Source organism: Taudactylus pleione, unplaced genomic scaffold, assembly GCF_031769625.1.
Source record: "Taudactylus pleione unplaced genomic scaffold, aTauple2 ptg000122l, whole genome shotgun sequence".
In the NCBI taxonomy this organism is placed as follows: domain Eukaryota; kingdom Metazoa; phylum Chordata; class Amphibia; order Anura; family Myobatrachidae; genus Taudactylus; species Taudactylus pleione.
The window spans coordinates 6369866-6397500 of record NW_028284524.1 but is presented as its reverse complement, the minus strand read 5'-3'; the positions used below and the strand labels follow the sequence as shown (position 1 = coordinate 6397500).

General features: G+C 48.3%; 1 protein-coding gene across 2 annotated transcripts in view; it reads right to left on the bottom strand.

Annotated features, from left to right (window-relative positions):
• Positions 1–8868: 8868 nt before the first annotated feature.
• Positions 8869–27635, bottom strand: part of ANKZF1 (ankyrin repeat and zinc finger peptidyl tRNA hydrolase 1) — a 78065-nt gene continuing 59298 nt past the window's right edge. For both annotated transcript variants that reach the window (XM_088472316.1, XM_088472317.1), the window contains exons 12-16: positions 17374–17641; positions 15726–15837; positions 13929–14096; positions 11671–11741; positions 8869–10977 (exon numbers count right to left, since the gene is read on the bottom strand). In XM_088472316.1, the coding sequence (XP_088328442.1) occupies positions 10851–10977; positions 11671–11741; positions 13929–14096; positions 15726–15837; positions 17374–17641 (746 nt within the window). In that variant the 3' untranslated portion in view covers positions 8869–10850. The remainder of the gene's footprint in view (positions 10978–11670; positions 11742–13928; positions 14097–15725; positions 15838–17373; positions 17642–27635) is intronic.

The following is a 27635-nucleotide window of genomic DNA, read 5'->3' as shown; positions in this document are numbered from 1 at the left end:
TTACAAAAATCATTTGTAGTTCAAAAAAATCGTTCATTACACTTTAAAAAATCTGACAGAAAATCGTTCATAAAATCGTTGGTAACAAAATCGTTGTGTGTGTATGCAGCTTAAGACTGATTTTCTTTTGGCTATTTCATTAACTAGGAGAGTTCCAGATGTCTTGCAGGCATAACTTTTTATGTAAAATCAGGAGATCAAATTTAATAGAAATCAGTATATTGTGATTCCAGCTTCAGACTGACTTAGACCAATTATCTTTTTTTTCCCCCCTCTATGAAAATGGATTGAATAGCCTTCAAGTAGTAATATATTGCTAGTTTGATTACTTCCATTTGTCTTTGGCTCAGCAGCTATGTAGGATTGGCACCTGGTCGTCTGTTCATACATGAGCGAACACATCCTTACCATAGTTAGAGGACTAGGATAAATTATTTTCATTAATTCCACCTTCCTGCTTGAACATTCTGAGAACTCTGGGGAGTAGAGATATCGGAGGAAAGAGATACGCCAACTTGAAATCCCATCTCACTGCCTGTGCGTCCACGAAGGACCTTGTGGTTGTGGCGTGATGCCATGAGATCTCTCTCTGGTAGACCCCATTAGTTTACCAGGAGCTGAAACACTCCCGGATGGAAAGACCACTCTCCGGCATGTATGTCCTGGCGACTTAGGAAGTCTGCTTCCCAATTGAGTACTCCTGGTATGAATATTGCCGAGACAGCCAGAAAATGATGTTCTGCCCAAATCAGAACCTTTGTTACTTCCTTCATGGCTGCAGAACTTCTTGTGCCTCCCTGATGATTGAGGTAGGCCACTGTAGTCGCATTGTAGGACTGGATCTTAACCAGCCTGCCCTGCAGCAGGTCCTGTGCCATAACAAGAGCTCTGTATACTGCTCTTAGTTCCAGAATGTTTGTTTATTGGAGAGATGACTTTCTTGATTTGTCCATCTTCCCTGAAAGGTGTGGTGACCTGTCACTGCCCCCCCTCCGTGAAGGCTGGCGTCCATGGTGAGAAGCACCCAATTTGGAATCCAGAACAGATGTCCTTTGTTTATATGATCCTTTCTCAGCCACCACCGGAGGGAGTAACGAACCTCTGGAGTGAGAAGGATCCTCTGAGACTTTATAAGATGATGCGGTTTGTTCCACTTGGAGAGAATCAATCTTTGTAGAGGCCTGGAATGGAACGGAGCATACCCCACCATGTTGAAGGTGGATACCATTGATCCCAGGATCTGCATTGCTAACATAATGGATACCCTTCTCTTGTGTAGCAGCTTGCATATTCGCATTGATAGATCCGCAATCTTGTCCTCTGGCAGAAACACTCTTGCCCGAGAATCCAGAAATGCTCCCAGATGTACCATCTGCTGTGTTGGAGAAAGTGACTATTTCTTCCAATTGATTATCCAGCCGTGCCCTTGTAGGCAGGCTATGGTCATTTGAAGATGGTTTTGTAACATAATCGGAGTCTGTGCCAATATCAGAAGGTCGTCCAGATATGGCAGAGTTCTGACTCCCTGACGCCTGAGACAGGCCGTCATGACTGCCATTATTTTGGTAAACACCCGGGGAGCCATGGATAGGCCAAAGGTTAAAAGGTTAGAGCCTGAAATTGGTAATGTTGCTGAAGGACAGCAAACCGTAAGAATTGTTGGTGGGATGGTATAATAGGAACATGCAGATGTGCATCCTGAATGTCCAGGGAAACCATGTAATCCCCCAGCTCCATTGCCAAAACAATTGACCAGAGAGTTTCCATATGAAACTTGGGTACATGGATAAACCTGTTGAGTGTTAGATTTAGTATAGGACGATAATGCCCATTCGGTTTCTGAACCAGTTTGGAATAATAACCCTTTCCCTGTTGAGACACAGGAACTGGGATTATTACCCCCGCCTGCAGCAGTGAGTGAATGGCTTCCTGAAGGGCCAAGGCCTTGACCACATCTGATGAAAGATTTGTGCAAAAAAACTTCTGGTGGGGATGTCTCCTGAAAGTGAGGACATACCCCTGAGAGACCACTTCTCAGACCCAGGCATCTGTGGTTGTCTGATGCCAAATAGTCTGCAAACTGAAGAAGACGGCATCCCACCCTGGGATCCCCCAGGAGGAGGCCCGCTCCATCAGGCCGAGGCCTTGTCTGGCTTAGAAGCTGGACGTCTCGCCGGGCAGATCCCTTAGTTTGTCACTTAGACTTGCGGAAACTAGTTGGCCTAGAGGAAGGCTGTTCCTTTGCTCGTCCCTGATGGAAGGACTGAAAAGAAACCTGCCTAGATCTAGTTTTTGACTTAGATGGCAGACCTGCAGATTTTGAAGCCGCCAGAGTACTGATTATATTATCCAACTCTGCTACAAAAAGTACCTTTCCATAGAAAGGTAAGACTTCCAGCACCCTCTTTGATCCTGTATCAGCTTTCCAAGATCTTAACCAAAGGGCCCTGCGTGCCACTTTATGCTGCTGATGCCCTAGAAGCTAAAATTCCAACATCCACTGTAGCCCCGCCCAGATAGGAAGCTGCTTCACGTATGTGGGAGATGTTTGACATCTGTTCTTTGCTAGCGAATCCTCCAATGCCCTTATCCGTTCTTCAACAGCTTTGGCTACCCAGGCCCCAGCCATAGATGGACAAGTAACCGCTCCAGATGACAAAAATATTGCTTTAAGAAAAGCTTCAATCTTTTTATCTGTGGGCCAGACTGGTGTAGTGAGGACACGGACAATTCCGGGCCCTGACAGCAGCAGCTTCTAATGCGTCCGACACCAAAAGCAAGGACTGTCGCGCGCATTCCTCGTAAGCGAGGAATCGCCTTACCTGACATCTCCTAACGTCTGGTGCAGTCCAAGTCGCAGCATTGCTGCTAGCTAAGCTCAGCCACGACCCACCGAAATCACCAGCACAATTACTGATGTTGCGGCCCTGGTGAAGGTAGATTGAGTCGCATTATCTGCGTCCGAGTACAGATGCTGAGTACTGCTGACTCAAGCATAAGAAAAACAAGAGATATGGTAAGAACTTACCTTTGTTATCTCTGTTTCTACGAAGTCCATAGGGTCCACAGGGTTGACCTTGGGGCATAGGTTGGGAACCAAATCCGGGCACCACGCAGTTAAAGCTTTTAGCTCCCAGGATGCACTTGGGTCCACTCTCCCTATAACCCCGCCCCCCAGCCAGAGGCACCTCAGATTGTAAGTAGCCAAAGGCCGGAGGAGGAGAGAAAAAGAGAGAGAAAACTGGAACACTCTAGAACCATACTCACAGAAAAGGAGACGGGAAGCCGGTGACCAGTAACACAGCCCATATGAAGCCAGGTGCGTCAGGGCGGGCGCCCTGTGGACCCTATGGACTTCGTAGAAACAGAGATAACAAAGGTAAGTTCTTACCATATCTCTTGTTTTCTACTTCAGGGTCCATAGGGGGTCCACAGGGTTGACCTTGGGGATGTCCCAAAGCAGTTCAACCAAGGGTGGGGACGCTCCTGTGCTGAGAAGAGAATCCCTCGCCAAAAAGGAAGCATCCTGAGAGGCAAAGGAAACCAATGCCTAGAACCTTAAAAAGGTATGGACAGAAGACCACGTGGACACCTAGTAAGGCAAAACAGCCGAGGCGCCACGACGAGCCGCCCACGAGGGTTACACGGCCCGAGAAAAAAAACAAGCCTCAACGACAGAAATGCCCACCCATGGGTAGGCCCCTGAGGAAGACATACGAGGCCATCCAGTCAACATTTCATTATAGGCCGGCCATCGTTTCCTGTTAAAACCAGAAACCGCAGACCACCAATAAGGAGTCCGCTTACCATAAGGAACTTGAACGGATCACATAAAGCCAAAGAGGCCGGACCACAGTCCATGAGGCCACAACAGCCGAGAGGACTGGGAACTGAATGGCCATACCATAAGTTCCAGAATAATATGGAACCTAAAAACCACTTTAAGAAGAAACACAGGGCGAGAGCAACTCACACCCTGACATGATGCCCTCCAGAAGAGGGAGCCACATGAGAACGCTCCCCATTCAGACACTCTCCTGGTTGATTTAAACACCCTGAGAGAGAGAGAGAGAGCTTAAACAATAGACCATGTAATGGCTATCACAACCAGCGGTTCCATTGACTGTCCCCGGAGGGAACAAAGAACCACTACTAACTCCCCAGGAGTCCCTAGGGAGGACAAGTGGAGACATAATCCAGAAAACACTCCAAAGGATGAACTGGATATCAGAGCGGAGCAATTCCATATCTTAACCATACCGACAGTGTAGAGATCCGCACTGTCAGGAAGGCCAGGCCAAGGGTGAAACCCAAGCCAGCTGGAAGGAATGCCAGAATATCTGGAAATCCTGGACACCGGAGGATCGTATCGACAGGTACGATACCATAAGAATTATGTATGCCACAGTCCGTGGCAGATCCCAGCAAAGTCTGGCCTATCTGCTCTAAACATCTCAATGAAGACAGAGCCAGGGAAGCCCGAGGACCACAGTAGGGGCGCAGTTAAAGACAAGCGATCCAGATCCAGGGAAAAACAAGGACCCTGAGACAACAGGTCCAGATAGTGAAGCAGTAGGAACGGAGCATCGAGGAGGAGACTCCGAAAATCTTAGTACCAGTGATGTCTGGGACGACCTGGAGCCCCCAGAAGGAAAGCCCCTCCGTCTCGAATTAAACTTCCGAAGACCTCGAGGAAGAAGGGAGACCGGAGGACACAGGTACACAAAGTGGAAGGACCACTTCACTGACAAAGAGTCACTGAAGGTAGCTTCAGTACTCCTAGAGCTGGACTGTAACACCGGTAATGTGTGATCGAGTCAGAAGGCCATGGGGATCAATCCCCTCAGGGAGGCCCCCTCTGCTCACCAGGAGTTGAAACCTCTCTTGGAGAAGAGACTAGTCCCCGGGATGCACGCCGTGACGGCTGAGGAAGCCCGCTTCCCAATGGAGAGCTCCGGGAATAAACACCGCAGAGTTGGCCAGGAGAAGACCCTTGGACTATGTCAGAATGGGTGACATTCCTAACATTGCCACCCAACTACCAGTGTTGCCTAGATGGAAGCCACTGTTGTGACACTGTCGGACTGAACCTATTCAGGTTAACCGTGACAAATGGGTTAGGCCAGAGTGAAAGTCCAAGACAGCTTAAAGTATCAACAAGTTAAGTGGCAGGGCAGAAGCGACAGACGTCCAACTGCCCCGAAATGAATGCGGACCAGACACTGTCTTTAGCAAAGAACACCCTGGACGAGATGGCCATAGCCACCCGGACAGAGACCAACTCGCCTCCGTAGAAAGTATCATGGTTCGAACAGCGATCCGATGGAAAAAACTCGATCCATCTGGAGGGGAGTCAATTATGGCAAGGCCTGGAATGGAACTGAGCACATTCCACCCTACCAAAAGGTAGACACTCTGATAGACCGCGCATCACAAAGAGTAATGACATATGTCGACTGCGTAGATATCCGCACACTCGAAGTTGAAGAGTGGAGATCTTGTCTTACGCCAGAAAAATTCTCAGATTCTGAGAATCCAGCAGTGCTCCCAGATGAAGAAAACCCTGTGAGGGATGCAGGGAGGACTTTTCTGTGACGAGAAGAAGCCCCGGTTATCCTGACCTGGCGGTAAAGTACCTTGGTGATCCTGCTAAAAGTAGGAGACCGTCCAGAGAAAGGAGCATTCGGATACACTGAACAGGTGAACTGTCAGAAAATCCATAAAGCTGGTAAACCCCGGTGGAGTTGAGGACAGCCCCAAAAGGCAGAGCCCGAAACTTACAAGTGTTGCTGTGGCACAGCAAACCTGAACCCATGCTGATGAGAGGGCTCTGTATGTACCCGTAGGTACGTATCCTGAATACTCGGATATACCATAAAATCCCCAGGTTCCAAACATCGGATGATGGAGCATGGACGATTCCACCTGAGTCAAGGCACCGTTGGAATCTGATTCAGGGATTTGAGACAGAGTATAGGCGAAGGAGGACCAGTCGGTCACCGCCCCAAAAAGAAAGTAGAACAACCAGTCCCTCACTGAGATAGTGAGGTTGGCCGAAATAGCTCTGCTTACCACAAAGACTGTATAGCTTTCTGGGATTGTAAGGCCCTGATCAGTTCTGAAGAAGGGCCCGTGTAACAATGCCTGTGAGGAGGCTGCATGAGCAATGAGAGGCCGTTGAGAATCAGTACCTCACTCTGGAAATTCCCCAGATGTAGACCTGTCCCGTCAGGCTGAGGGTATATCCTCAGGTGTAGAAACAGGGTCGTCCAGAAGTCCAGGACTGCTCGGTACTGGATACGGTGGCCCCCGTGGAGGCCGACAGCCTAGGAAAAAACAGGCCTTTAGGCTGACCCTGAGGACAAAAAGACTTAACAGAGTTAGTCCGAATGTAGTGGGAGTAGCTAAAGACGGTATCTCCCCATTAGTGATACTGCCAATGATGCAACGATCTTGTCAAGGTCAGGACCAAACAAGAACTTCCCCCTGGAAGGAGTGTGCACCTCTGCTTTCCCATAACGCAGCCATAGGGTACTGCGGCGGATACAGACGCCGCCGAAACCCTGAAAGTTAGAAGACCGGCATCCCATGAGGTAATCCCACATATGACCACTGCATATTTTGTGAGCGGCAAAAAGATATTTGAACCTCAGACGTGTTGGAGGGGAAAAACGTCACAAAAGCATCACCATGCGATGGCCATGGTAGGACGGGCAACAGGCCCTGAAAAACTTGAGTACATTGATTTCAGGCAAAGTTACCACCTACGGATCCGTAAAATTCGTCCAGGCCGGGATGGGAGGCGTATTAATGCCCGTAACCCGATGATTAACATACAAATCCATCCCAGAAGGGGATTTCCATTACTTGTGAGGACCCTCAGGGAATGGGAAACAGGAGGCCTTTGTGACTCCTCGTATCTGGGGACAGCCAGACTCCCGCTATGAGATCCACCCGCTGGGCAGAAAACGGGAGATGTATGATACTGGTGCAGGATCGACATTCTCTATATCCAGAATGAGCCTGGCTACCAGCCCCAAAGCAGGGATAATAATACTTGAGATCGGCTCCCCCCCATGTGAGAGGGAAAGAGCCGAATATACCATCCAGTTCACGGCAGAGCCACTGGTCAGTAACCACAGGGCGTATATCACGCCAATTAGTATTTCGTATAAAACGACATCCACCAGGGTGGCCGTTGTGGTAATCCCTGCAAGGGGAATGACAGACCGATGTGGTATCGGAGGTAATTCATGTACTGTGAAAAACCCCGGCAGGGAGCGATAGTCTGTGACACAGGGGTAAATTGCAAGAAATTGCGAGATACCCCGAGTTCAAAAGGGCAGTATGGTGAAGTAACTCCCAGCGAGTGACGACAATGGGGCCCGCCCGGCGATCCTCAAAGGAGAGGATCCTGAGAAACAACGCCCTTTAAGGGGGTCGTGCAAGGGGCCCGGCACCAGATGGTGCCGCATACGTAAACCTTTCTGAGTTAACATCCTCCGCACTAATTCCTGCAGGCTATGACTTGCAGGATAGCAATAATGGGTGCAGTATCGTGTGCAATCTCCTGGTCAGATATATCTGACTATCTTGACGGAAATATTAAGCAGCGCCATACCGGTCCTGACTGACGCTAAGATTAGCTGCAGGAACCCATTATCAGCGTACGCAACTCACAGTTCCATCTAAAATATGGCAACGTGCAGCACGCAACAGTATGTGACAAACCTCACAGATATTAACAAATATATATATGTGAGGTCTCAGAACCACCCCAGGTACACCTGTATTAGGGCAGATAAAGAAAAGGGATAGATATACACTGACAGGTGAGAGAAAAAGCAGACAGTCAGCACTAGCATAAGTCACATACAATGCAGAAAAATATATATACATACATAAGCATGACATATAAAATACTGCACAATGTCGCTACATTCAACTGCCCAGATTCAGTGTCTGGGAAGGCTATAGCGCTGTGTACACTCACCCAAAATGGCCAGGTACGCAGGGGGACTGGGCTCACTGACATCCTAAGAGTTCTGCAGCACCACAGAGAGAAAATGGCCGCTGGAGACCTCAGAAGAAGCGTGGCCCGCGGAGGAAGCAGCTCAGCGACGCCAGACTGTATTATTGAAAGGCGCGCTGAGCTGAGGGGAGGAGCCGCTAGACAGGGAAGGCTTCCTCCCCTGGCTAGCAATTAACCCCCCGGGATGCCGGCTCCCGCTGCCGCTATAATCCCTGGTGGGCTGTGGACACGCGGGGTATGCCTCCATGGAGGGGGAGCCCGCCGCCACCGCTAGCGCCTCCGGTCTGTCCCCAGAGACCGGAGGCATAAGGCTGCATGTACACGCGGGTCACCGCAAGCGGTGACCACGCGACTTACCTGTCCCCGTCGATCCGGCAGCAGCCCAGGGATTCCTCCAGAGCCCGGCTAGTACAGACTCTGGGGTCCCGCTGCGATCCCCAGATCTGTACTGGCGTCGCAGCGCCGGCGGGGTGTAGGAGCGGCAGCTCAGACGTCCATTGGACAGTCTGATGCTGCCGCTCTGAAGAGTAGTAAAAAAAATAATAAAATAAAACTCTTTTAAGCTTAGGGGCTGCTAAGCAGCCCCCCTGCAGTAACGGTGACCCGACTCCGGCCGGGCACCAACTTAAACTGAGGTGCCTCTGGCTGGGGGGCGGGGTTATAGGGAGAGTGGACCCAAGTGCATCCTGGGAGCTAAAAGCTTTAACTGCGTGGTGCCTGGATTTGGTTCCCAACCTATACCCCAAGGTCAACCCTGTGGACCCCCTATGGACCCTGAAGTAGAAATAAAAGCTTAGGACTGCCAGAGCAGTCCCGTTACAAAAGGGTGCGTCTTGATCCTGCCGCACCAAACGAACAACTAAAGTGAAGTCCTATGGCTAGGGGCAGGGTATATATGGGAAAGGACCCGGGGCATTCTGGGATCAGAAGCTTTAACTGTTTGGTGCCTGGTCTTCCAACCATAATATTCCCATGGTATCCCTGTGGATCCCTATGGACCCAGAAGAAGAAAATCCCAGTATCCCCCCAATGTATTTAAAGAAAATTATTTAACTGAATACAAAAGTCCTCTTTTTTCCACCACTTGAACAGATTTACACCCAACAGATGCTATTTCTATAGGAAGGCGCATTTATTACACTGGTATTTGAGAGTTTAAAAAGTGTTCTAATGTACATCACTTTGTCTGAGCTGTAGTGCAGTAAAATACAAAACAACAAATTGTAATAAAGAGACTAAAAGGGACAATGTACACATTTCCAGCATGTTTGTGCACACACTATTTACCTGGGGTGCACTTTTGAAAATGGTGTAGGTCAGCTCACTTGTACATGATAAACCACATTGCATATTTTTTTCTCACACACCCCCACAATGTGACAGCAGCCAGAAAGCTGAAGGGAAATTTGGTATTGTGTATTTCATGACATGGTGATAAAGCTGAAACACATGGTCTGGCACTGAGATGTTTACTGGGTAGAAAACTATTTTGTGGTAAACCATAACCTAATAATTTCCGACACTGGCCAGAGACATGACACATACAATAAATATTCCTTACAACTGCACAGATTTCCCACACACCTTATAATCTAGTATTTAACACTAGTACTGAATGAGGTTTGTAACCAATTAAAACCCAGGTGTGCATTCCCCCTCCCCCAATCTTAGAGATCTGGCTGCACAGGGATCAAGCGAATGCTGGGCACACACAATGACAGTCAGCGGACCGATTTGTGAGCTATTCACACTAATCAGTTGGCCACTCAATATGCCTGGCCGGACATGACTGGGTGGACATTTAAATTTGCACACCCAGTTGTGAGGTCAGTGTTCCTTGCAGTAAGATATATCAGCATTGGCTGTGCTGCAGGGTCGACCTGATATATGTGAACGACGTAATTCCCAGGCATATCGGGTATACACACCCCGCCGATGCACTCGCATATATCATTCATCGATCAATATATTGACAAGTGTGTAGCCAGCTTAATCAAATTGCACAATATTCCTAACACCTGCTGATTGCACATTCACAATTGCACAGTGGGGGTGATTTAGTATCGATCGGAATTGCAAAGCTGCAAGCAGGCAGCTCTGCAATTCCGTCCTTGCTAATATGCAAATGCAGCAGGAGGTGTATGACACCCCCTGCTGCATTTGCGATTCCAGCACTGCAACGGGGTTGCAGGCTGGGATGACAACCGCGATTGTCGATGGTTGCAATTGTTGGCGGTGCTGGGCACCAAGCCAGTTGAGTAAGCTTCAGCTTACTCAGGCTGGCTGGCTTGCGAGGCCAGGACACTGCGTCCGTCAACGCAGTCCCTGGCCTTGCCGCTCTCAGAAACCGGGACAGACACACTCCCGTTTCCGGGAACACCGTTCCGCCCCCGCACACCACTCTTTAAATGCCCCTGCTTGTCAATCAGGCAGAGGCATTGAAGGGGCTGCGTGCGACTACGCAGGACCCATTCTGCACACTTGCAGAATGGGTCCTGCACCCGTAGATTCCCAATAATCGTGAATCTGCTTGCAATGCTGAATCAGCCCCAGTGTCATCTAGTTTACTAAGATACACCGTAGTTTAAATTGTTGGTATCGACAATAGCCTTAAAATATTTAGTGTGTTCGCAATCAGGTTCAGCAATGACGCAGCTGGTGATCCTTCATAAGGAAGATTATTACTGGATCTCTGATCTATGTTCCCATCATTCTTATGCCTGCTGTGCTGACTGGCGGTAACAGCTCCAGCACGGACTAGCTGCAGTATTGAATTTCACAGACCATGTGAAGCCATATTTTGTTACACTACACGTTCTTATTTCAGAGATTTGCGACTCTGGCTCTGTCGATGTTCCTGTAGGCAGCGAGTGGAGCAGAAGGAGAAATCAAGGTATTCAAATGGAACTTTTCCCAAGAGAGACTCCCCGCAAAACCAGCAGCGTCTACAAACCAAAGTAAAATTACAGATTAATACAAGGCCAGCAGGATACTAGGACTGTGCCTCTGCAAGTTAAAAAGCAGCAGCATTCACACTAATCCATAAATTAATTTTCCACCTTTAAATATGAATTTAGCTAAGGTAGTAAGAGAGCCATGGTCACAGCCTTACAATTTCCATTCCTTAGAACAGTACTTCCATTAGGACCAACCACCCACTACTATTAGCTGTATTTAGAAGGGTAGAGGCGCTCACCTGTAGCCACAATCTATGTTTTATTGTTCGCTCATTTATCATGTACTGTGTAAGGTGCTGCAGAACCCTTGTGGCGCCATATAACTTATGGATAATAAGAACAACAACAAATAGGCTACTTGGCTCTATTTATAGCCAGGAAGATCCTGCACATGGCTCTAAGGCTTTCAGTGAGACACTGGCAGATGGCCCCTGCTACAGAGAGCGCCAAGTGGGGCTATAGGTCAGGGGTAGGCAATGAGTGGCACTAGGAATCTAGGCTTTATATAAAACAGACACCACGCTATATGAGGTTAGTACCATTCAATATGAAGCCAGCATCCTTCTATATAAGAGTACAAACATTAAGGAGAACAATAAAGAATATGAGCACTCCTCTCCACAAGCAGCTTCACATTAGATGAGTTTGTGTTGTCCATTCTCTGGCAGACGATCTGGTTACCTGATATTACTTCCCGCTGTCTCTTTGGGGTTGAGCTGAGCAGCTAGTCTACGCTCCGCAGCCAGAGCTCTCTGAAAAGGATGAGAAACAAAGATAAAAGCACAATACAGACTGGAGCCATGACTGGTAGATAAAAGGGATAGAGGGCCTGATATAGCAGCGATCGCAAATGCAGCCAAGTACGCAGATTGAGCGATTGTTAGCCATTGCGCATGTGTATAAGCCGCACTGTGCCACGATGGCACCGCGATTACGTACGCACAGAGGAATCCATCGCAGAGAGTCACAGGCTGAGCGCATTTGGGGGGTGGTGACAGGGAGTGGTCGGAAAAACGCATGCGTCCCTTTCCGTTTGAACGCTGTCATGGTTGTGCATATATAACAACTGCAATCGCATACGCAGCTTGAGAGCCCCTCTGCGTGTGAGGAGACTTGCAGTGTCTGCAGCTGGTCAACCTTGGTGTAAATGCTGCGTACCTGTGTGATGTGCGTAGATTGTACTCACGTTTACGCAGAAGAGCGACATTGGGTGGATGTGAGAAAGCAGCAGTGGGCGTCTTTATGCCGGCTGTGCTTTGGAAAGCATTAGCATTTTTGCAGCTGCGTTCCGTAAAGAAAAAAAAAAAAAAAAAAAAAATCATAGTTGCGAACGCAAATGCAATTCGTACTGAATCAGTCCCAGAGATCACTGAAATGGTTTGGGAAAGTGAAATTAAGAAATACAAATTAGTGTATTCTCTTATTTCTTTTTATCATTGAGTAGCCAAATTATTAAGTCCACCGGGTTAGTATTGTATTGGGCCACATTTTGCTCTTAATGCAGCCTGATTTTTTTTCTAGGTATGGTTTCCACTAACTGTCAGTATTTTTCATGGGGAATATTGGCCAGGAAATTGCATTTCCATAGCATTGCCTCTGTAAGACTTAAGAGTTGTGATGATACAAGAAGGATCCATGCTTTTGTGCTGTTGTCTTCATATCCGGATAAAATCCTGACTGTCGGGATGCCGGCGCCAGAATCCCGACGCCTGTCAGAATCCAGACACCGGCATCCCGACGGTAAGTAGCGAGGTTAAGGAGAGGGTTAGTGTTAGGGTACGGGGAGGGGGACGTTAGGTTTAGGCACTAGGGAGAGGGGGGGGGGGGAAGGTTAGGGTCAGGCACGGGGAGGAAGGGTTAGAATACCGACTGACAGGATTCTGAACACCGGGATCCAGAGGGCTGAAAATGGGGTCTGTTCAGGGGGGGTGGCTTCAAATTGCCCGGTCTTGTTGGAGGGGCCTGGGTCCACCCACCTCAATCTTACCTGTCAGTAGCCTCTATCCCCAGCCAAGCAAACACTGCTATGTGCTGAGCTGCAGTGTGGCCAGGGAGCAGCAATCCCCTCTGCTTGTGGGTGGGATTTGCCTCTCCTCTCCAGAGCTGCAATTATTTTCTTTTATATTTTTTTTTTCCTAAAGGGGGCGTTACCACGCTGCCTGTGATTAGGCCATGGCCCCAGACCGGCTCTCTACGGACCTAGGTCTGACTAATCACATTTTCAATCATTTACTGTCCAATTCCTGTGTTCCAGAGAAACTGGAGGAGTTTCCCAGTTTGCAGCAGATGGCAATGGTGTACAGACAGACCTTATGCTTCTATAGCCCATACAATGTAATGTGCGGCATACTGTACTTGAGAGGACATCTGAATTGGTCCACGATTTAGATTATATCTTTAATTTAATGCACTATTGCCCATCTGTGGGACTAAACAAGTCTGCCCATTCTCCATTCCACTCGAGCATCTAGGAACCATTTACGACCACAGACCTTGCGCTCACACCCAATTTTTGTCTGATGATCCATTGTGTGTACACTTTAAAAACTGCCGCTCTCGAACAGTTCACCAGTGTAGTAGTTTTGCGAATGCTCACACTGTGCCAACAATCATTCCACGTTTCCCATTATTTCTAGAGTCATACACTTCATTAGTCTGTGCATACCTTCGTCTTTCCATTCTTAAACAGATTCAGACATCCTACGTCAGCATTATCTGCGGAAGAGCTACTTTGCATAAAATCGCCTGGTGGTCAGATTAATTTGATCACTTTTTTTTGCTTTAATTGGTAGGCTGCCTTCTCCTGACTATTGGTTCTGCCATCAAAATAGCTGCGTCTACTGCGAGTAGATGAAGGCTCTACTTTAAACGCCACACAGTAAATGGTTATATTACATGCTAAGCAGGTTGGCATAATGGAGGCCAAAGCTAGACTTCACCTTCTCACGATCGCTCAGTGCTGCAAATCTCTTCTTCATATCCTCCTCTGCCTCCTTTCTTAGCCTCTCTTCTTTGTCTTCCTTCTCCTTTAGCTTCCTCTGTGCTCTCTGAGCTCGCTTCTTTTCAACCCTGCGCTCCTCCACCTCACCAGATACTGGTCCTGGGATCTGTTGCCAAAAATAGGTTACTAACGTTTTGTGGATCATATTGGGAATCATAGTACTACAAGAAGATTTCCTGGCTCACCAGCAACCTGCACATCCATGTCTAAAGAATCTATCAAATGCAACAAGCCAGTGGATAACAATGACTCAGCTAAGGCTAGACCAGGCAAGTGCACCCTTGAATGTCAAAGTTTTAGGAAACTTGTAAAGACTGCAGAACTAGATTTTCCCGTTTGAACATAAACGAAAACAATATTGCACTAAATCCTTAAAAAAAGTTCGTTCACACATATTGTTAAATATGGGATGGGGACGGGATGCCGGCACTCGGGTTCCCGGTGGTCAAAATCCTGACACCAGCATCCCGACAGGGTTAGGATACAGACACCTGTTGGTAGGTATCTTAACCCTCTCCCTACCCCGAACCCTCCCTCCCCTGTGCCTAAACCTAACCTCCCCCTAATCCCGCTACTTACCTTTGGGATGCCGGCGGTCGGGATTCCAGCGCCGGTATTCTAAGCGCCGGGATACTGACCGCATCCCATTAAATATATGTATAACATTACTGACTACCAACCGGAGGTGACCTCAGTTATCTGGCACTTTATGTATTGTAGTACTTCACTATGGAAACTTTCACTTATTCTGCAATCTACTCATGATCAGGACTCCCAGAGAAGTAAATAAGAAATATATTTACAAATGATTAAAATTCTAAACTGAAAGACTCAGCAGGACACTTGACAAATTGGTGCAACATGTCTGTACTGGAGCTTGATATCAAATCGCTTAAGACTGGAAGAGGAGGGATTCTCCAAATTATGATACTATCGTTGCTCTTATTGGACATGTGGCATGACGGAATAATGGAGTGCATAACTAGCCTATTCCATGACAGAACGCCCGATTCAGCACACAAGCAGCTTCGCAATTCCGTCCTTGCAATTATGGTACTGCAGCAGGAGGCATCACACCTCCTGCTGCATTACTTATCCGAGCTGCGTTGTACAACGAAACAACGAATAATCTGCAAGAACATCAGCCGTCTAAGTGACCCAAGGGGTCATGCAAGCCAACCGCCACAACAGCAGCGTCATGCTTCCGTTTCAGGAAACTGAGCCAGTCGCCGCCCCCTCCCTACCCACAAACTGCAGCGGACTGTCAATCACTGCCAATCTGTGTGTGATCACGCAGGACCCGTACCGCTCATGCGCAGTACGGGCCCGGCGTCTGTAGCGTGCACTGCTGAATCAGGCCCAGAATCCGTAATTTTTTTTTGATTTGCTGTTGCAGTGAATCAAAAGATTGAATTAATAAAAAAAAAAAAAAATTTATATATATATATATATATATATATATATATATATATATATATATATATATATATACATATACACACACACACATACACACACACACACACACACACACACACATATATATATATAGCATCTGAATATTCTTTCCTTCTGCACATTTGGGAATTACAGGGGGTATTCGTGTGGAGTCACAAATGGTTATACTGAAATGGATATATTTCATATGCTGTGCTTTTAACTAAATCATAGAGTAATGAATATTAATACTTATATGTATCAGTTTTAGAACACAGAGAAAGATTTACAGACACACCTGGGATTTACTGTAGTTATATTTGTCGGGATTATCTTCTCGGTACTTGCGGAAGCTGTTCCTGGTGCGTTTGTCAGCAGACACAGAATACGGGGTTTGTGCAGTAGAGTCCCTGGAAGAGATAATTAGAATGTAATCTTACTGTACCCCAGGAATATATTGCTGGTTACATTCAACATGTGGAATAGCTTTGATTTACTGTTATTTTTTGCAGACAGATGAGACCATAGTCTGCCTGGAAAATACATAAAAGAGTCCCTATTTCAGACTCACATCTGTCTAAAGTATATTTATACTGCATTGTACAGAAATCTGGGTCTCGAAAACATGCATCCACGTCCATTAACAATAATTCAGTCAATCATATAGAATTCATATTGGACGACTTGGAAAGTGTATATCCTAACCACTTCTGTGCTAAGGGGTTGGGGTTGGGTATAGGATGCCGGCGCACACATGACCGGTGGTCACAATACCGATGCCAGAATCCCGACTGGCTTGCAATACCAACACCTGGAGTTACGTTGTCTAACCCTTCCCCTAACCCTCCAGCAGCTGTCAAAGTCAAATATTAAAACTGAATGAAGTACAATAAAATACAACACTTTCTGTACGTTATTATAAATATTATTTTCATTATTAAGTGTAATTTCCTATTTTGTATTGAATTTGTATAACTGTATATTGATGTTGTCTTATTTTAATCAGCATTTGAGATGTATTGCTTTATAATAAATACTGCATCTCTGCTGTAAATATAAATGTAATATTATTGATGTAATGTTGTAAATCCATTTATTTGCAGTTAAGCAATGTAATGTGCTGCCCCTGATACTCAATATTCCCCTGACCCATGATACTGTAAAACAAAGGCAATCCAGCATGGGATACTCATCGGCGGGGGCCTCAGGCTTTATGAAGATCCAGCCACTCACACAAAGGAGAAGGTACTGACCTATCCAACGTCGAGTATACACAGATCCCTGCATGTACCCAATGATTTTATTCCCTAAGGACTATTTGAATGTTAACCTTTAAATTGTACTGAAGTGACCTTTGGAAGGCAGTGCATTCAGAATTGAAGCCTTGTGTTGGTGCCAACCACGCATGGGCATTGTAAGGGGCGGTACTCTTTGTATTTCTTTGTGCAAATAAATCTTTTGGACTTTGGAACTCCAAGTAAGCTGATCGGACTTCACAATTATTTTACTTCAATACAGCCTAACCCTTCCCCCACCCCCCTGCAGCTTAACCATAACCCTCACCACCCCCTGCAGCCTATCCCTAACCCCCCCCCTACTGCCTAACCCTAATACTTGCCGTTAGGATGCCGGTACTGGGATTCTGACACCTACATCCCATGCTAAGGACGAGTTGGACTTGTCCTGCATCTACAACTCTATAGTGCTAAAGGCACATTTTGGTACACTTACAGACTCAGGGCAACCTCAATTCAAAGAGCAAAGTTCCCTTTGTCAAATGATGGTCCCACAGAAGTTATTTTTTAGTAATTATGTGTGATTTACAAGTTTTTATTCTGAAAAATGAAAGCTATTGTAGTATTTTCTTTATTAAGAGTCTTAAACTGCGCCCACCTGAGTGTTAAAATTGGAAATAAATCTTGTTTGAGATGGAGCGGCCCGATTACCTGAGTGCAGGATCCCAACCAGCATCCATCAGCAGACATGCCATCTCTCCATGTCCCGCTGATGCGGCCACATGAAGCAGTGTGCGTTGCTCTAACGACAGGCGCTCATTCACCAGTCTGCTCAACACCTCCTTGGCTGGAGGTCTCGGAAGAGGTGTCTGTGCAGTAGGGCTGGGGAGTAGATCCTGCAAGATCTGTTTAGCAGTCTCAGAGTCGCCCGTCTTGCAGCATGTGAATAAGGCATTGCGTATCCTGCACAGTTCATCACCTTATTGGAGGCAGAGATAAAGTAGTAAGTTAATAACATCTTCTACCAGTAGACAAAGAAAATTTGTTAATTACTGTATATGCCTATGTTCATTTTCAAATTTACTTCCATGGTTTAGCTTATTTAAATGCAATGATACATTAGTAAAAAATACAATATAACCTAGGGATGCATTTTTATTTGACACAGCTGTGTGGACAGAGCAGTGACTATGGCAGTACAAGTGCCTGTTGTAGATGCAACAATGAGGGGGAACCACCATTTAGGAGTGATAAGGATAGTGTATACCTGCGTTAAACTACACCCATTAACAATACAGTAGCGGCATCCAACTTGTAAGAGTAATTATATGCACTAATGTGTGGTCGCATGGCGCTAGAGCACTGGTGTTGTGTCAGACAGCTCCACCGGGTAAACTCCATCGCAGCTGCCACCATTATAACAACTTTGGTCCCAGGACCGGTGACGGGGATCTCCACTAGCACAGTCAACTGGGACAAGCTGCTGCGGCCTGTACACCGTCTCTGCAGCCCGGCTACATTGCACTCCCACTTACCCCTCCTGAGAAGCTCTGGTCGGGGGTCAAGGTTTTACTGGACACTGCTCCAGTGGTTTCCATTGCTCTGTCTGCTCTGGGAACCTGCTAGTGTAATTCGAGCTGGGAGCTTTGGTGTGACAGTGGCCATTTTACATCTAAAGCCTACTCGGGTTCCTCTGCTATATAACTTTGCAGCTACAGGTAGCCTCCAATGTTATACAGCTTACTTGGTTTTCGGAAGTTCCTGGTGGCTTGCTTTTAAAATATCCCTCACGTAGCGTCACATTTGGTGAGATTCTATTTTTATAGATATATTTTTTTTCCTTTCACTTGTCTTGCTACCTAACATATTATAAAGGACCGAGTGTTTGACAAGTGACCTGTGCTACCCTTACATGCTAATAGCTATTTGACTCCTATTTCCAATTATATAGATTTTCCTTTTATTTGCCATCTTATTGCCTGAGGAATCCTTCCGATGGGTAAATTTATGACACCCCCAACTGCAGCTAAGACCCAGTGCCAGAAAGAGGGCTCCCACAGAACCTACTCTGCTCACCTACAGTGGACCCTGAACCACACCTTCAGTCTCTCCCCCAGTCATTGCCTCATCCACTTCTCCACCCCATCACTCCTCTGAACCTCCTCCGCTATCCTATGCCGAGGTGGTTAGGGCCATCCGAGAGACTATGGAACTATTAATCCAACAAGTTTCTGATTGCGGTTACGAAATTGATCTGCACACTCATCAGGTCTCAGTTAATGAGCAGTAGATATGGTCGACCTTTCATGAAATCTTGGAGCTTAAACAGGTGGCAGAACTTTCTTCTTCCTACATCCATTTATTGGCTAAAATGGATGATCCAGAACATAGATACCGTCGTAATAGTCTACGGCTGGTGGACCTTCCTGAATCCTACAAAAGGTCCAACTCTATGGAAAATACTTTAATTCGATCTCCCTGCGTTGTTAGAGGTCACGGCATTGCTGAAGCATTGGGAAATTGAATGGGCACATTGGATAGGCCCGCCTAGTACGTCTGATGGCTCCAAACCACGGACTGTTATCTTCAGGTGCCTTAATTAAGTTTATAAAGTTCTATTATGTACTGCTACTCGGAAGACCTGCTCTCTCCAGTGGGAAGGTCATCCACTTTTCCTGTTCCAGGACCATTCAGCTGAAGTCACCAAAACTACAAAAAAGGAAATTACCTCCATCTGCTCGCTACTTGCACAGATGGGCAGGAAATTTGCATTACTGTATCCAACACAGCTACATCTCTTCACGGAACAAGGTCCAAAGGACTTTACCTCAGCAGTTGATGCCAAAGCATATCTCCAGGTAGAATCTGAGGCGATGGCTCAGTCTACCTTGGAGGTGGACACTGGACCATGGGACGCTCGACAGCTGCCCCCCCAGGGGGAAAAACACTCAGGCTGCCTGACCGGAGAACTGTGCACCCAAGTGGACGTTGCCGAAGGCAAAAACAGGAAACCTATAAAATGAGCAAACATGTGGACAGAGGACCAGGTAGCTACATGGCAGACCTGTTCAGCCAAGGCCCCATGGTGTGGCGCATCGCCCAGGAGGTCGCCACCCCCAACTACAGTAGAATGAGCCGACATCCTGGCAGGTGCCGGTCGCCCCACATCAGAATAGGCCAGAGAGATGATGAAGTGGATCCAACGTGCAGTGGTCTACTTCGTAGCCGGCCAGCCATGTTTCTGAGCATCGTAAAGAACTAATAGGCAATCCGCACGACGGAGGGCAGAAGTTCTGTCCAAGTAGATCCGCAGGGCCCGGATGATGTCCAGCAGAGGCAAATCGTCCCAGTTCTGTGAATTCTCTAATGGGGAAAACACAAGAAAGACCATTTTCTGGTTCAAGTGGAAAGCAGAAACAACCTTCGATTGAAATAAAGGAACCATATGGAGAACCGCCCTATCATCAGGGAATATGAGAGACGGCGGCTTGCAAGACAAAGTGCACGGAAGTCCGCCTCCTAATTTTCCACGCCTGGAATGAACACTGCAGACAGTGCTGGAACAAAGATTTCCGCCAAGGATAGAATGCAGTGTGCCTCCACCATTGCTCCCGCACTCTTGGTGCGCCCGGATTCATGTATGCCACTGCTGTGGCGTTGTCCGATTTAATCCGCACCGCCCGACCGGCTAGGACGGACTGGGCTCCGAACAGAGACAGATAGATGGTGCGGAGCTCAGGGCAGCCTCCGATGACTACCATAGACACTAAACACAAAGACTCAACGTCACAGCCCCAACCGATGAGACTTGCGTCCATGGTGATAATGACATGTCAATACATTTTGTTTTTGTTGTTGCTCAGTTTTAACTTGTCGGAACGAGAAAAAAAGTGCAGGTTATTTCTAGGAGTTTCCACTACAAAATGATGCAGTTTTCATGAAAATCGGTTCAGTCGTTTTTGCACCAACTTAGAACTTAACGTTCTTATAATATTACTATGGATTATATGCCAGATCTTTCTAGTATAATGTGCCATGATTCGAGTCTGGAAAGCAGCATGCAATCTATGTAACATGCCAACACGTGAACCAGGAAGGTCAGTACTCCAAAACATAGACACATTTGAGCCCATTTAGCTATGACAGAAAATACAATACATAATAATTGGCCAGAACATGTGAGGCTAGATGGCATTACTGTTTTTAAACAAAGGAAGCAGTGTATCATGACATAATATGTAAGTTATAAGACCAGTACCCATGTAGACAGCATGGAGCAGAAAATGTGGGCTATGAGGGCAGTACCAAGTATAATAAATATGTGCCAAGCTAAACAGGAAAAAACGTGCAGGGTCAGCAATATCAGCGTTCCCGCAAGGCTGTTTTAGCCACGCCCTGCCTGAATTCAAAACTGCAAAATGCACCATCCTTATGACGACGCCCTGCAGAAATAGCTTGCCCAGTGCCATCCCCTCACATGGGCCGCAATGGCCCGCAGGTGAGAAAAGTTATGGTGCAGCGCTCACTGCCGGTAAAAAGATGTCTCGCGAGTGTAGAGCTTGGATGCAGCCCAGCATGTCTGTAAGTGCTAGGCACACCCCAAAGAGTGAGGAAAAGGGGCGCGTCTTAAGGATACACCACTTTTGACGCGGCCACAAACCTTTTCAGCGCACGTGTGACTTCAGCACTCGCGTTAGTGCGCTTTGTACGGTGATCACCAAGTATTTAGTAACCGGTGAGCCTGGAGAGATAGTGTCAGCCATAATTCATCTAGGCTCCCTGACAGGCCGACTGCAACATGACACAGGATAACTCACCGTTTTCGAAAGTGCTGTTCTTTGCGATTTTAATTGCAATTCTATGTGAATTCCAGCATTAATAACGTCGCTATGCACGCAATCATTGGCGGGAGGTAAAGCATCCATAATACGATGCTTGGTACATTCTGCACACAGTGAGAGAAGGACGGAGCTGCGCTGTTAGTTCCACCCATGGATCACTACGTGCAGTTCACAGGCTATGCGGTGTCCAGCGGCAGTCACCCGGAGGTGACACCCCCTTGCCAGGAACATAGGGATGACGGCAGTTGCATCACTATGGGGGTGGGGAGGGCTGCTCTGGGTGTCACCCTCGGAGGGGGTGACACCAACATGTCGGCTCCTCCGCAGTGACAGGAGCCGGGTGCTGCAGTATTACATTATTCTGCAGCACTGTCACAGAGCAGAAGCCGGCAGTCAAGGCATAGAATCCGGGGGACAGGACAGCTGGGCACACCCCTGGAGTGTGTTGAATTCGGATGATTGGCTGAGTCCAAATCTTACAAATTAATATCTAGTGACGCTATTGTGCTCCTGATAGCGGGAGTCCGACATGCTACTGCATGCGGGTGCGGATACGCACAACGCACATTAGCGAATACAAAACATACATACCTGCTCAACGCACATTATCGGTGTAAACATACACACCAGCACAACCCATATTTGCATTGTACACATACTGCGTTTCAGGGGGGAGGTGGTGGATGACAGGGGGGAGGGAGTGGGTTCTTAATAAATTAATTTATTTTCTGTTTCCCCCCTTAAGTTCCCACACTATGTGCTCCCTTGTTGCTCCATGGGGTCTGTGCTCAGCACTCCCCTCATTCCTCATGCTCCCCTGCTGATGTTTCTTCCCCCTCCACAGCAATCACACATTCTGTGTCCCCCCCACCCTGGCAGCTGCGGCCCCCCAGGCTGCACTTACTTAAGAACATCTGCACAGACTGCAGACAGACTCAGAGGAGCCATCTGCCGGACTTTGGCCCTCATTCAGAGCCGTACGCTCTGAGCAGAGCGCACGCTCTGAATGAGGGCCGCCCTCCATGAAAATGGAGCGTCCTCCTGGACGCTCGTATAGCTGTGGGTCACCACCCACAGCCTATAAGAGCGTGCATTTTGATGGCCGCGATGGTCGTGCGAGCCGGAGCCTGCGGTTGAGGTTTTCAACCGCAAGCTCCGGAGTGATTTTGGCTCTATCAGAGCCAAAATCACTCCCACTGACATCACTAGTGATGTCAGTGGGCCGGCTTCTGACGGGAGGCGTTCCCGTGGGAACGCCCCCCTCAGGGAGGCACGCCCCCGGCATGCCCACCAAAGGGGGCGTGCTGTCAATCAACATCGACAGCACGCCCCCTTTGATCAGACACAACGAGCGAAGGACTTTCCTTCGCTCGTCGCGTCTGGCGCATGCGCACGACAGAGCTCCCTCCGTCGTGCACATGCTCAGTGCATAACATCACCCACTTGCGAGCGGACAGCCGCTCGCGAGTGGGTCTGAATCAGGCCCTTTGTCTGCTGCTGATGCTTGCTTGCTTCCTGTGTGTCAGTTTCTGCTGCTGAGCAGGAGGACAGGAGAAGCTGAGCACTGGGGTGGGGACGGGGCTGCCTGATGACACCTTGGATCTCTCAGCCAGTGATCCGAGGAGTCTGAAATAACAGACCAACTGGTTTCACTCTCCTCAGATCACTGGCTGAGAGATCAGAGGAGTCATCAACCTGACCCCATGTGAGTCGCGACCCCAAGCTGAGATGGCCGCGACCCACTTTGGGGTCACGACCCAGTTTGAGAACTGCTGTATAGAAGATCGTAGACAAGTCATGTTTGGTACCATTCTAAATCGCTGTTTATTCACAGCTCTCCAGTTCTATCGGCAAGGAGATCGCATCATGCGTCCGCAAGTTATGAATTATAGGGAATTAGTGGATAGAATGTAAATCTCTGTATGTAGTATCTGATAGCCAGTTAAACCAGTTCGGCGGGAAAACCACACAAAAGGGCTCTATTTACTACAAACCGCATTTGTAATGCAGATTGTAGTGTGATATTATCAAATGAATTCGCATAGCGAATGAGGGCAATATCACAGGGATTTACTACAAATTCCTTGCAGGGACAGAGCTTGCGATAAAGCTCTGTCCCTGCGAATCCCCTCCGCACACTAGTCACTGTATTTTCGACTGCCGCTGCTACCCCCCCCCTCACCCCCGGTGCTAAGCCCCGCCCTCGCGGACCCCCCTCCCTCAACAGCACTTACCTGCAGTCATCGGTGCTCCGGTGATGTCTTCCATGCCTCCGGTCAGCTGACATCCCATACTGCACTGGGACACAGTCACCTGATGACCGGGCCGCAGTGCACCATGGGAGACCAGCTGACCGGAGGGAGAACATCACCGGAGCCCCGATCACCAGTCCCCGGAGTCAGGCAAGTACTTTTTTTTTTTTTTTTTTAGCAGAGATCAGCTTGCGGTCCGTTTAGACCACCTGATCACTGGGACCGGCTCCAGGCTCTGCTCTGCCCGTTACAGCAGAGTAGGAGCCCGGTAACTTGGGGAGACCCTGGATAACGCCACCTCCAGGTGGCGTTATTATCACAGGGCCTCCCTAGGTATTTTTTTCACTATTTATTTTTAGTAACTACCAGGCAGATCACATTTCCCATTACAATTATGGGAAATGCGATCTGCTTACTAAAAAACAAGAGATATGGTAAGAACTTACCTTTGTTATCTCTGTTTCTACGAAGTCCATAGGGTCCACAGGGTTGACCTTGGGGATATAGCTGGATCAGGATCCATGGGCACTACACAGTTAAGCTCCCAGGATGCACTTGGGTCCTCCTCTATACCCCGCCCCCGAGCCACAGGTACCTCAGTTGGTAAGCAGCCTAGGCCGGAGGAGAATATGAAACAGAGAAGGAAGACTGGAACACACAAGAAACCATACTCACAGAAAAGGGAGACGGAAACACCGGTGACCAGCAACACAGCCCATTTGAAGCCAGGTGCGTCAGGGCGGGCGCCCTGTGGACTTCATAGAAACAGAGATAACAAAGGTAAGTTCTTACCATATCTCTTGTTTTCTACTTCAGGGTCCATAGGGGGTCCACAGGGTTGACCTTGGGGATGTCCCAAAGCAGTTCAACTAAGGGCGGGGACGCTCCTGTGCAGAAAGGAGAATCCTGCACCCGAAGGATGCATCCTGAGAGGCAAAGGTGTCAAACGCATAAAATCTTAGAAACGTCTGAACCGAAGACCAAGTGGCTGCCTTACACAGCTGAACAGCTGAGGCACCACGTCTAGCAGCCCAAGAAGGGCCCACAGAACGAGTGGAATGAGCCTTAACAGAGGCTGGAACAGGTAAATGCTCTCATATATAAGCCTCCCTAATAACAGAACAAAGCCAACGGGCCAAAGTCTGTTTGTTGGCAGGCCAACCCCTCTTATGAAAACCAAAGAGGACAAACAAGGAGTCGGACTTTCGAACAGAAGCAGTCCGATCAACATAAACTCTGAGAGCACGGACAACGTCCAACGAAGTCTCCCCTGCTGTAAGATCAGGGGACTGAAAGGCTGGGACCACCAGTTCCTGATTGATATGGAACTTAGAGACAACCTTAAGTAAAAACTCAGGACGAGTGCGAAGCACTGCTCTGTCCTGGAGAAAAAAAATTAAGAAGGGGGGACTACATGAAAGTGTCCCCAACTCGGAAACCCTCCTTGCTGAAGCAATAACCAGGAGAAACACAGTTTTAAGCGTTAACCATTTGAGGTCAACTGACTCAAGAGGCTCAAAGGGAGGTCCTTGCAGAACTCGAAGAACCACCGCCAAATCCCAAGGTGCCACCGGAGGCACAAAGGGTGGCTGAATCCTGAGAACACCCTGGAAAAAAGTCTGTACGTCCGGTAACATAGCAATTCTACGTTGGTACGAAACCGATAAAGCAGACACGTGCACCTTCAGAGTGGAAAGGCGTAAACCTAAGTCCAAACCTGACTGAAGAAAAGCCAGAATCCTTGAAACTCTGAATACCTGAGGATCATAGTTTCTGGACTCACACCACTGAAAGTACGTGTGCCACACTCTATGGTAAATCCTTGCAGAAGCAGGCTTGCGTGCCCTCAGCATGGTAGAAATAACGGAACTAGAAAAGCCCCGGGACCTTAAGACCTGCCGTCTCAAGAGCCACGCCGTCAAAGACAGACGACCCAGATCCGGGTAAAGGCAGGGCCCCTGAGACAACAAGTCCTGACGCTGAGGAAGAAGGTACGGAACGTCGATGGACAGACTCTGTAGGTTGGAGTACCACGGACGTCTTGGCCACGCTGGGGCCACCAGTACCAGAGTGCCTCCGTCCTGCTTGAACTTGCGCAGGACCCAAGGCAGAAGGGATATCGGAGGAAACAGATATGCCAGCTGAAACGTCCATCTCACAGACAGAGCGTCCACCAGACTGGCGCCGTCGTCCCTTGTCCTTGACCCGTACACGGGCAACTTGTAATTGTGACGAGAGGCCATCAAGTCCACCTCCAGCAGTCCACACTTGTCCACGAGTAGCTGGAATACCTCTGGATGAAGAGACCATTCCCATGGATGCACGTCGTAACGGCTGAGGAAGTCTGCCTCCCAATTGAGGATTCCGGGAATGAAGACTGCCGAGATCGCTGGAAGGTGGCACTCCGCCCAAGTTAGGATGTGAGACACTTCTGCCATCGCAGCCCGGCTGCGAGTTCCTCCCTGGTGATTGATGTACACCACCTTGGTGGCGTTATCTGACTGCACTGGCACTGCCCTTCCGCGAAGAGCGGTGCCGGCCGACTGCAGAGCCCTGTACACGGGTCAGTTCCAGAACATTGATGGGGAGAGCCGCTTCCTCCGCTGTCCAACGACCCTGAAGTGACAAAGAGCCTGTCACCGCCCCCCCAACCCCGAAGACTGGCGTCTGTCGTGAGCAGAATCCAGTCCGGGATCCAAAAGGGGCGACCCTCGAGGAGGTGAGCTGTTTGAAGCCACCAATTCAGGTACTGTCGTACATCCGGAGATAGCACCGTCTGGGACCGGATCCGGTGAGGCAACCCGTTCCAGTTTGCTAGAATCAGCCTCTGCAGAGGCCTGGAGTGAAACTGGGCAAATTCCACCATGTCGAATGCCGACACCATGGACCCCAGCACTCTCATTGCCGAGTGTACCAAAAGACTGGCACAATCCAGGCAACTGCATATACGCAACTGTAGGGAAGATACCTTTTCTGGAGTTAGAAAGATCTGCTGCTGACGAGAGTCTAGGAAGGCCCCCAGATGGACCATCTGCTAAGATGGGATCAGGGATGACTTCCTCCAATTTATTAACCACCCGTGCGTCTGCAGACAAGCCACCGTCAGTTGGAGATGTTGCAGCAGAACCTCCGGAGATCTTGCCAGCAATAGGAGGTCGTCCAGATACGGTAACAACCGTACCCCCTGGTTCCGAAGGTGGGCAGCCATAACTGCCATCACCTTGGTGAACACCCTCGGCGCTGTGGAGAGCCCAAAAGGCAGGGCCCGGAACTGGTAGTGATGGTGCAACAGAGCGAACCGCAGATACCTCTGATGTGACGTTGCTATCGGCACATTGAGGTAAGCGTCCTGGATATCCAGGGAGAACATGTAATCCCCTGGTTCCATAGCCAGAATTATGGAACGCAAGGTTTCCATTCTGAACTTGGGAATACTGAGAAACCTGTTCAGAGACTTTAAATTTAGAATGGGTCGATGGGAGCTATTGGGTTTCTGTACCAGAAACAGCGTAGAATAGTACCCCATCCCACGCTGAGATTGTGGAACAGGTACAATGACCCCTGCAGTCAGCAAGGAGTCTATAGCTTCCCTGATCAGCATAGCCTTGGCTATGTCCTGAGAAGGACTCGTGCAGAAAAACTGGTGAGGCGGTCTGCGCCGAAAAGACAGGGCGTACCCCTGGGAGACCACTTCTCGCACCCAGGCATCGGTGGTAGTATTGAACCAGCTCTGGGCGAATTGAAGAAGTCGGCCTCCCACTCTGGGATCCCCCAGAGGGAGGCCCGTCCCATCAGGCGGAAGGCTTATCTTCCTGTTTGGAAGAGGAACGCCTGGCACTCCAAGTTTGTTTCTTGGACTTGGAGGCAGATTTAACTGCTG